The sequence below is a fragment of the Megachile rotundata genome, chromosome 8 (assembly GCF_050947335.1).
Source record: "Megachile rotundata isolate GNS110a chromosome 8, iyMegRotu1, whole genome shotgun sequence".
Taxonomy (NCBI): domain Eukaryota; kingdom Metazoa; phylum Arthropoda; class Insecta; order Hymenoptera; family Megachilidae; genus Megachile; species Megachile rotundata.
The window spans coordinates 15,144,967-15,154,585 of record NC_134990.1 but is presented as its reverse complement, the minus strand read 5'-3'; the positions used below and the strand labels follow the sequence as shown (position 1 = coordinate 15,154,585).

Here is a 9,619-nt window from a genome sequence, read left to right as displayed (position 1 = left end):
GCTGCTAATATGTCGTCGCCACAATTCGTAGGTTACGTGACAGTTTCCAGAGTTTATGGTATTTGGGCTGGGAAGATAATAAAAGCGACACCCATAGGTGAATCCCTGGGGTGCGTTCGAGACGTTGAGTCTCGCTACCGAATCTTCAACGTCTCCTCGATTATCCTATAATATTTTTTCGATGATAAAACCGAAAATTTTCGAACGGCGGTTCGATCGTAAAAATGAATCGAAGGGGGAGTTAGTCTGAGTCAGCTGGTTTTTCAACTATCACCGATATCCGGTGTTCCACGTCCTTTTGCAGGCAATTAAAGAGAATTTCAATGGCTGCCACTTTGTGCTGCAGGTTGCCCGCGAGCCGAGAGTGAAAGTGTGTCACGGTATTTTTCGTTTTTCACGCGATACCCCTGGCAGACGGTGGTCTTGAGACGTTTTGACGTCACGGAGTTGATCGAGTTCTCGCAATTCAATGCATCGATAAAGGTGTTTGTGTCGCTTCTGCGAGCCATTCACCGGCGACAGGAAGTTTAATTTGATTTTAACGAGATTCTGATCGAGTCACGTTCACGGCACCGAAAGGAAATCCATTCGTACGATCGATTAAGTCGCAGGTATGAATGTCAGTTACTCGAAAAAAAAGCGGGAAACGATTCGCGTTCAATCGAACGGAAACCGTTCGAGGGGATCAGTGTAAATATGATTAAAACATGGGTCCAAGGGGTTAATTTATGAAGCACCGAGTCACTTGTCCCATTAAATTCTTTCACGGATGATAGGCTTTGCGGGGCACCAGAAGTCGCGAGATACACGCTTCGAGGAGAAGAATGAAAGTCAGAAATTTCCTTTTCAGATGCGGAAACACGTAACGCTACGTCAGCGATCTTGAATTTATTCTAGTGCCTTTAAAATAACTTGAACAAATACGCATGAAAGAGTCACACGGTCCCATTAGGAAAGGGGAAATGCAACTGTAACTGCAATTTTCCTGTGCATCATTGCTCCGACTGCGAAACAAAAACGAAACTTATTTTATCGCTCGACTTTTTCTTTCGCCATCTGTTTCATGCAGCTCGTTGCAATCGCGTGACATACGAAATTCTGTAAAATTTATTCGCAGGAAGTTATATTAGACCGCTCTCATAAATATTGTTCCTCCAGTACTTCGTTGTATTAAAAGCTATCTTCTCTACTGGTAAATTAAAGGAACTCGCAGAAGATTAATCAATAATCAACTAAGTACGTGTTTTATTTAGTTTCTAAAATTAACGATACACTCTCAAAGACGTGTATCTGCTCTTTGTAAATGTCCATCAGTGCGTTCTTACGGAAGGGGTTAAGAAAACTAAATTTATCATTTTTCCATGCAATCTACGTACTATAATATTTTTCTATCGCCCGACGCCTCGGTCGATACGACGTTGCGTAAACGAATAGACAGCCGAAATGTACAAGACATTTTTATCTCGCATCGAAAATTCGTTAAAAAAATGTTAAAAATTGCGACACGGAGGGTTACCTCCTGCGGTTGTAGGTTCCAAGGGTAAACATAAACTAAGAAGCTCGCCGAGGGTTGGTCGAAGGGGGAGCAAAAGAGAAACGACGATGAACGAGTAGAGGGGGAAACGAGGAGGTAGGCACGACGTGCTCGCGCGCCTGTGTTTAGTCGTTGGTCGTGCGCGCGCCATGCTGGATCGGCAATGATCGTTTTTCTCCTTTATATTACAAACGATCCTATTCGTGTTCTCTTGTCGCGTTAATCGAACAGCCTACTGGCTCGAGACGATCTGTTGGCAATTATTTGCAAGGGGGGTTGGGGGGGACTGTTAACCGACACGCGACATTTCCGTTCGTGACAGTTGACAACGATCTAGTGACAGTTTCGTGGTGGAAATCCAGTATACGTAAAATTGTGAGTTCGAACAAATTTACGAGCGACAGGATTATTTAGAATCTTCCAGTCTACACAAAATATCGAGGATTGCTGAATACTTGTTTGTTTATTCTGCCGTTTACTGGAATAGTAAACATCCAGTTGTTGGAAATTGTCAACGATCTGATCCTGTAGTGAAACCCAGTTCCTGAAGAAATCTACCAAGTTATAATCGTAATCTTCCAATAGTCAACTTTTCGAAATCGTTCGCAATATAGGGAAATTGTAGATCAACAAAGGACTAATTGTGCACAGTGAAACTCGTTCCTGGTGAAATTGTCGAGCAGCAGGATTACTCATAGCGGTAATCTTCCGATTTCTAACGTTCAAATTGACGGACAGCTCCACCGAGAGGCACGCGAAGCCTCGAAGATACTTGAAACTATTCGAAGACACTCGAAGCTAGCTCGTTAACAGCTCGTCGAAGGTGAAAGCCGGTCGATAACGTTATCTGGCCGCAATAATTGCAAGCTCCGTCGCTCGCGAAGAAATGTTGGTGACCGTGTGTCAACAGGTGATAGGATCCAGCGTTGAATGAAAGCCGTGAAAGACGCGAAGAGGGACGGACGAGTGTCAGCATCGTTCGGTGGATCGATCCAGTAGAAGAGCGTGTTTTGCTGGAGCGTTTGGTCGCGCGATAAGGTCACGTTCGCGTGTGCCGGCAGACAACGACTCGCGATAACGAATCGAAACAGAAACAGAGGAAAGGGGCCTCGTCTGGCGCCTTGTTCCTCGCTAAAGTGACGCGTCGCCTTGGCCAATAAAACGACAGACGTCCGTACAACGAACGAATCCGGGACAGCTGCTCCTCGAACACGGTAGTGGCGCGTCTCGTTCGTTGGCCTCGTCTTTGCTTTCGTTCCGTTTCGAGCCAAACTAGTCGAACGAAAAAGAAGGAAGTGAACTACGCCGGTGAGCCTACAGGCTGATAAGAAAGAGTGCTCGTTTCGTTGTGCATCGGTGAGAAAAGAAAAGGGAGAGTAGGGTAGAATCGAGGACGATGACTCGACCGAACTGAGAGACGAACACAGAGGATTCGTCAGGATGATGATGGCACCGCAGGTGGTGGGTGTCCTGTTGAAGAAACCGGGACAACAGAGCCACCCACGTTTTCCACCGTTGGATCCGCAGGAGACGAAAATAAGAGGTGAGTGTTCTTTCTCCTTCATCTTTTTTTTCATCTTCCTTGTGCGCTCTGGTGTTTATCTTATCTGGCGCTCGTTTGTCCGGCGTTTAATTAAAATCGTGGAGGAAGTGCGATAGTCAGGAAGTGTATCGTTACGGTTCTTCCAGAGAACCTTTTTTCAGGACTTTACAGGGACGAATTTTTACGTGACTTCGCTTGTTCTCTCGAAAATAAATTTCGGTTATATTCAAATTTACTCGCAAGCCGAGTTCGCGAGATGAAAATAGTTCGCCTAGCGACAGATCTTCGCGAGGACGTCCCGTGAACGCTCGAAAACGTAAATTCACCGTTCACCGGCCTTCCTAGACCCGATCCTTGTTACATTATCGATGTTATGATTCATTGGGTCGTGTTGTTACAACATCCATCTTATCAGGTCGTAACTCGAGGCGCTGTTCGTAATGAAAGTGAACGTACGAGCGTTTCTTGAATCGTACGTTACTTCTTCGAATATATAGGTACATCGATTTTCCGAATAACTAACTTCGAAAGGAACGCTGGACGTTGGTCTGGTTTCATTGATGGAAGACTCGAGGCGATCTGCTTCGATTCATCCGAAAAAGGATACCGGTACTCGTGTAATTTATTACGACGACGTACACCGAACACCGAACGTGTAACATACGTCGTGAATGTCAATTTCGCGACACGGTACTTTCGATATTAGAATAAACATGGATATAGGAATTAAATAATATACGCTCGCTTGCATGGGACTTTATAAAAAAAATCTGTAAAGTTTTGATCTTGTTGGTACACAAGATTATCTTATGACAAATTTGGATAATTTTAGCGATAAATACGTATGAATCAGTAGTTCTGAGTCACTGTTAATATTTAACTTGACCATACGATACGATGTTCATTCATGTAGTAACTTGCAGAGACTAAAGGGTTATATGGCGTTTCTTGGTTCGATTATTGAATATTTCCGTTTAGTTTAATAAAGTTACTCGAAGCTACGTGAGTGACAGGGCAATTAAGATGTCAAAGCGGTAAACGTTATCGTCTTTATCAATTTTACGAAGAAACGTAGCATAGCGATATCATTAACAATAAAGAATAGGTTTTCTCTCACCTGTTAACAGCGATGGACGTTTCCACTTCGTCGTAGACTCCTTCTGAACGCGTTTAATTGCCGTTAAGTTTCCAGAAACGAGTTGTCTTTAAATACAATTAGTCCAAGTTCTCGCGAACGCGATTACAGGGTTACACGAGCAAAATAAAACGAGTGTCACGAAATTCTTGCGGTTATCGGCGAGCGGTGTGGTCGCTTTTTTCCACAGTCCACGGGAACTCGCAACCTCTCGATTCGATTGACAATTCGTGCTCCGTAATCCGGTATCTGGGCTAGCCTGGTAACGGGATACTTTTACGCGGTTATCCACTCTGGCTAACATGAAAACGGTCCCCGTCTAGCCTCGCTTACGAACTTCTCGTTCCTTTTTCCAAACTACTACTTCGAGCGAGCGTTAGCCCTGACACCGTCCACGATTTAATGTCACCGTTGACGATACCAGGGGAAAATTTCACCGTGAAAGTCTCGTCATAACTGGTTTCGCTTCGATACGACTCATCGATAATTGTTTTCAAAATGTAACACGCAGATTAGGTTGACGTGCTAGCGTTTCTTTAACACTAAACCTACCGACATGTGTACCCACTTTGAAATTAAAAATGAAGTCAAAGAATAAATAAACAAACGACGAAACATAAATTAATACACACATTTGTTCTTTATCTTGATGAAAATCAATGGTGATTTTAAGAAATGTATTTTAACAAAATGTGTACCTTATAATAAGAAACTTGAGGTGCGGTCATTTGAGCGGTTTGGTAGTTTTAGTGTTAAAGAAATACATCACCTCGAAGCGTGTGAACTTTGAAAATTTTTATACGAAAAGCATCGATGATGCCTTCAGTTTCTTGCGATTTCTTACGATCGTCATTGTGTACTCAATGATGACAAAGCTGTTCCTATTAATTTACCTAATCAGTATCGGAAAATTGCGCACAATCTATTAACGCGAAATCGACCGACTGATAACGGTGTTCCGAGGTGATGAATTCAAGGTCGTCGAGATCGAAGAACCGCGCGAAAGTTTGTTACGCGAATGGTTAATTGTGGGCTGGCAAGTGGAGTACCTGAATTCCATCGTTTACGGCAGGTCAAGAAACAGTAAAAGGAAAGCAGGTGAGTCTATTAACGTACCCGTACCGCTTTTGACGCCGTTGTTGAATTTCTACCGACACTCTCTTCCCTGCTCGCGCCAATTATCGTCCCTTTCTCTTCTAACGGAAATCCGCCTTCAACGCGCTTTGATTTTTCAATTTTCCTTCCCTCATACCGGTTGCGCCGCATCTCCCTCGCCGAGCTCTGTCGTTAACAGACTCGTCTTTACTCTCGTCGAGACACTGCCAGCTACGAACGCTCTGAAACAAAAACGAATAATCAAAGTCGTAAACTTATCCAAGTTTCACGGTTTAATATCTGACCCAGTGAAAATCTACAGAGCTTTCGTGCACAGGAGTATTTTGGGAAACGCACTACTGCAGAACTAGAATCGAATAGCTTCGGTATTAACGTAATACCGAGGACACTAAGAAGCTCCGAGCACGCCATTGAAATTTAGGTCACAGCGTCGAATTAAGCACGGTTCACAAGTGCTATTGACGAAAACCCGCCACGACCAGGGATTAAGATGTATACACCGAGATAATGTTAGCCCCCGTTCGTCGAGTTTCTTCGAATGTCCGCGAATCCGTGTATTGTGTATCGTCCTGAGAAGTTTTCGAACATCAACGTTTATTAATCCTGCAAAATGTAGGGAACAGCTGGTGATCGTGGTAAACTGTAGCAATTAATTTGGGCGAGCCGAAGTAGGAAATGAAAAGAGGATATTGGAGCAGAGAGAGAAAAAAGGGGGCAATAGACGAGGTGTTTGGCGCGAGAGGATCGAATGCAAGTCGCGAGAAACGACATCGTGACTTAGGTTCGTCGATCGAATCGAATCTCGGCCACGGAAGACGCGCGTTCTGCCTTTCACTAAATGCTCGACCGTCTTCTTTTACACGTATTCGGGATTCAAATGGTCGACCCGGTCGTGCCATTTACCATTCTAGCCTCCGTGCATCAGCGTGCGGCTCGACGAGCGCTCTTCATTGTACGCTGCTGAACACCGCAGGCTTCCCTAAGGAAAATTACGATGTGGGGACCAACACCATTCTCGGAAATTTGAGAATTTCAAGATTTGACAATTTGGAAATTTAATTTATGTAGTCTGCTTTCGAAGTGAACGGGGCTTAACGCGCTCGATTGAAAATGTTTGTTATTCAAGAAAAACGAGAGCAGAGGAAGTGGGACGACTCCTCTTGCCGCATTATTCGTAGGTAAACAGGTGTTTCAGGTGTAGGTGGGTGCTGTTACGGTGGGCGAATTCGATAATTCACTTTCGTTCGTTCGAACCTGCGGGCGAGGATAAGATATTTTTAGGAAAACTTGTCAAATTTCCACTTCTCGGAATTCATCGTCATGGTGTTAACAGCGTAATGAATTTAAAAGAATAACCATTACGTCTGATTTAGTAACATCGTTTTTGTGGCAAATAATGAGGGTACAAAAGATTGAGAAATTGAAAAGAGGACTCTCGGAAACGGTTTTACGAAGCTTTCACTCGGTTCGAGTAGCATTTAAGGTCAATTCTTGGCGGTTCTCTTTCAAGAAACTGTGCTCGCGATACGAAGCATCGGATAGATTGAGATGACTGTTCCAATTGCGAATGGATAATTAAAACAGCAGGTGTGGCAAGGTTATCGATTTATCTCCGTCGATTATTGCGGTGCGTCCGAGCATTGACTACATATTTTCGATAATTAACAATCTGTCGATATTGCAATTGATGGATTCTGTCATTTTGTAAGCGGGAAATGGCGATTTCTATACTTTCACGTTGGCAAAAGTGTCGTTGAACTGGTAGCAAATGCAAGAACGATCTATCGATCACAGATTGATCCTGGATCGCGTTCCTCGCGTGAAGGCATCGCTCTGGAGTCCCGTCGAAGAAAACTCGCTTTTCTTTTTCTCGACCTCTCACCGTATCGATATCATAATTAACCGAGGAGAAGATTTAATAATATTCGCTTTCTAATTCCAGTGTTCGCGATCGTATCGAACTTGCTCGGTCACGATTTAACATTTTGAACCGCTTTGGCGATTGTTTAGAGTTACTCGAGATAATTCTACAGTTTTTCTTTCTCTTTGGTACCTTTGTGAACCATTTTAATAGAGCATCGTCTCTAAAGACGTTTAACTTGATTGTTGATGTAAAAGAAAATTAGAAATGAAGCATATGGTTATAATTAGGTTGAGTGAACTTAGTCAACGGTTCGGGGAAGACTTATCAGAGGAGCCGATGAGTCGACTCGTCCGTCAAACGAATATTAATTGTTTGCGACGAGAATGTTATCTAACATAGATTTTGCATAAAGTTCAACCGAACACGAACAAGCGAGGCACGCGATTCCGAACAGAAATAGTAGCACAATGAAGCGGCGACCGTGTACGCAGAACTACACGTTATCTCGCAGTTTCGTGCGTCTTATCACGGCCTCGGATGATAAAGCATCCGGAATTATTCAACGTTCAACGAACGCCTGGACCAACTTCTAGTTGAAAAATCTTGAAAAGAACGAGCAAAGTAAAATTTAATCATCGCTCGAAACTTTATAACCTTTTAATTGCGCTTAGCAATTATCGCGAGATAAAAATTCCCAACTTGCTGGATTTAAAATAACAGAAAATTACTCGCCAGAGAGAGTTCGATAGTGTTTGAAGTCATTTTATTGTACCCCGATTCGCTCGACCGCTTCATTATTGCTCTAATTATATCGGTATTAATTTCGAGAAGAGATTAAGTTAACTTTGCTTCGTATTTTATGGTAACAATATTTGTCTCGCGAAAATGATCTGAAGTTCTCTAAGACTCGCATCCTGTCGTCAAACAACGATTATCCAACACGATGCAAAGAAAAATGAGTCCAAATAAAATTCCATCAGCCAGTATAAAACTGCACATCCTCTCTTTCCTCCTTTTCCCCCTTTTTCTTTGACGGTCAAACATTTTCTCCGATAGTATCGGAGCTGTTCCATCGACCCGTTTAAGCCGGATTTCTACGAGGCATGTATCGCGTAGAACCAGGTTCTGGCTCCCCGGATTCGTAACCAGTCCTGCAAGGGAAAAGCGGTTGTGAAAATGTCTATGCGATCCAGGATCTACGTGATCCAGGATCTACAATCGTGACACGACGATCGCGCGAGCGCTCACCGCTTCTTTCTGCAGCCTCTTCCGAATCGAATTACAATTTTCTCGCTGGAACGCGTCTTGCAAACAAACGAGTACTTGGCGCGAATTCACGCGATTCCGAATTCTACCATGTCGTTTATCAAATTTCTAATTCTTCGAATTTTTGTGTCTTCAAATTCTCCATTTCCTAAATCTCCCTTTATAGCAGTATAAAATTTGGAGATAATTGGCTAGCAAATTGAGCGAGACAGTAGGCGATAAACAGTTGCGCTATTCCGAGAGGAAACAGCTTCGTAACACTTTGTCTCGCCAAAAAAAGTCTGAATCGTTTCTTTTCCCACAATCTAAAAATTAATACCGCTGTCGTACATAACCGAGTTACTACGGAACGGAGAAAGAAAGTTCGAACGAAAACGTTGCGCCGTTTGCTCTAGCTCTTTTCCTCGGTTACATAATGACAGGCTCGCGTTGATATCCAGTTGTTCGATTGTATCTGAATCGAGTTGCACCAACGAGTTTTAAACAGTCGAAAAATTGAGCAACGCGTTCTCTCGATTAACTTTTAATTTACGCGGAATTTAAAACGCGGTTCGCGCGATGTTTCCTTTCTCCGCTTTAATGAATTTTGAAATCTCGTCAACTATTGTTCAAAGTTAGCGGTAACGGGAAGCTCGTTAAAGTTTATCGAAATCGGTCGTGCAGGATGGTTGAATTTCACCGGTCGCGATTCGAACCGGCTTGGATATCATATTTTACTGCAATCAGTTTTGCCTGGCAAAGCGGACGAGCAGGGAACTTTCTAAAAATGATTTGCATGTGGTAAAAATATTCCACGACACCTCGGGAAACGTCGAAGAGGATCCACAGCTGGTTAGAAGCTGACGGTAAAAAATAGAGGAAACGGAGGATGAAAAGATAGCCAACCGGACAATAGGGAGTAGAAACGAGGAAACGCGCGATCAGACAGATCGTTGAAAATTAATTTGGAAATGGGAGAAAATAGAAAGTGTTCGACAGTCGAACGGTTTCTAAGCGTTTACTGGTTAACCGAACGTCGAATATAATCTCAAAGTCCACTCTGCGCTCCGTTTTTCTTGTTTGGAACGCAACAAGCTTCGCGACAAACGTTTCGCGACTTTCTTCCACGTCCAGGCGAATTTTTTGCCCGCGCACGTGTTTCGACGAGGCTCGTCCACAAAT

At 43.3% G+C, this 9,619-nt stretch overlaps 1 protein-coding gene across 1 annotated transcript in view; it reads left to right on the top strand.

Moving 5' to 3' along the window:
• The first annotated feature begins 1,654 nt into the window (after positions 1–1,654).
• LOC100875000 (uncharacterized) overlaps positions 1,655–9,619 on the top strand; it is a 30,143-nt gene continuing 22,178 nt past the window's right edge. Inside the window, exon 1 of the mRNA XM_003702770.3 lies at positions 1,655–3,077. Coding sequence (XP_003702818.1) covers positions 2,975–3,077 — 103 coding nt within the window. The 5' untranslated portion in view covers positions 1,655–2,974. The remainder of the gene's footprint in view (positions 3,078–9,619) is intronic.